The 1,477-nt window shown below is 44.2% G+C and overlaps 1 protein-coding gene across 1 annotated transcript in view; it reads right to left on the bottom strand.

Annotated features, from left to right (window-relative positions):
- The window catches only part of LOC118742064 (trichohyalin-like), a 12,788-nt gene extending 11,311 nt beyond the window's left edge, over positions 1 to 1,477 (bottom strand). The window contains exon 1 of the mRNA XM_036474032.1: positions 199 to 1,477. Coding sequence (XP_036329925.1) covers positions 199 to 1,477 — 1,279 coding nt within the window. The remainder of the gene's footprint in view (positions 1 to 198) is intronic.

Here is a 1,477-nt window from a genome sequence, read left to right as displayed (position 1 = left end):
GGTGTCCGTTTTGATTTTCGTAGACTATTTCTATGTCCAAGGTCCTTGTCGAAATCTCTGCTTTTCTCCGATTTTCCACCTCAGCTTTTTCCCTCTCAAAATCGCAGCTTCCACAGTCTTCCATGCGCAGTTGTTCTTGGTTTTTAGCCCCTATTCCCTGCACTTTCTCGCTTCTACTTCTCTGCGGCTTTGTTTTACTCTCTTGGAGTTCATTTGCTTTTGGTTTTTGCCTCGTCTGCACCTCCTTGTCTGTTTGCTTTGGCCGTGCGTAAAGGTTTGTCTTTTTCAACAGCACTTTATTTTCCTGCTTAAATGGCTTTTGTTCACTTTCTTTTGTACGGCTACTCTCTCTCAGATGTTGAGATCGTTCTTGTGTGAGACTTCTTGGCCTTTGCCCCTCATTTTTCTGGAGTTGGCGCCGGCTTTGCGGCGCTAATGCTGATATTTTCTCGATTTTTTCGTACCGCTCTTCTTGCACTTCTAACTCTATATCCTCTACCGAGGTGTCCAGCTTGTCTTCGTTTTCATCCGACTGATCTGTGGTACTATGTGTTTTCTTAAAATCATAGCATCTGCAATGTTTTGCATGCTGCTGAGTGTATCTACTTTGTGAACATGGTTCTTCTTCTTCATTATGTTGTCTCTTGTTACTCTCCTCTTCCGCCGTATCTTGTTTCTCCACTGCCTGTTCTTCTTCCGAATATTCCTCTTCGAGTTCGTCTTCCTCCCTTCGCTTTCGCCCTCGCCGTTTCATATCTGCAGAGCGTTTGCAACATTTCCCTCTCCTCGCGTGAACTCTTCTTTCTTCAGCGCTGCAACAATAATTTTCCACTTCGATTTCGATATCTGGTTCTGTGTCTGTATCTTCGTCATCGTCGTCCGTCTCCATGCTTTGCTGCCGCCAGTTATTTTTGAATTCTCCGCTACACCTGCAACATCTGCATTTGTTCCGAGCTTTCGATCTTTCCGCTTTCTCACGCGCTCTACAACAATATTCTCTTATTGCATATGCTATTTGTTCGGCTTCGCTCAGTTGCGCCAAACGTCGCTTATTACACTCTTCAATCGGCTTACTTATGCTCTGCAAACCATTCCGCTGTTCCGTTTGATAATCCATTTTTTTGTTCCTTGAACAATTACAGTTGCAAATACAGCAGGTCCTTCGACTTTTTCCATTACCATTGAATTTTCGATAGTGTTCTGACATTTCTTCTGCCCTCGTGATTTCTTCCATTTGCTGCCCGGGTATCAAGGCATCGACTAAGTTGTTGCAATTATTGGAGTCGACGAGCGCTACAAAGGATGTAAAACCCTTATTATTATTCTTACTGCAGCCGCCCTTCTGTTGCCTGCGGTGATCTCTGCTGTTTCCCTTTCCGGTATTATGCGTCCTGACAATGGTATTTAGCGTTTCTTCATTTCTGAAATCAGCCTTAGAGCATTGCGCTGAATTCACATGGCTTTTTCCGGCTCCCAT

Source organism: Rhagoletis pomonella, unplaced genomic scaffold, assembly GCF_013731165.1.
Source record: "Rhagoletis pomonella isolate Grant_MI unplaced genomic scaffold, Rhpom_1.0 Rhpom_scaffold_00006, whole genome shotgun sequence".
In the NCBI taxonomy this organism is placed as follows: Eukaryota; Metazoa; Arthropoda; class Insecta; order Diptera; family Tephritidae; genus Rhagoletis; species Rhagoletis pomonella.
The sequence above is the reverse complement of the archived record's forward strand: the minus strand, read 5'-3'. Positions and strand labels throughout refer to the sequence as shown.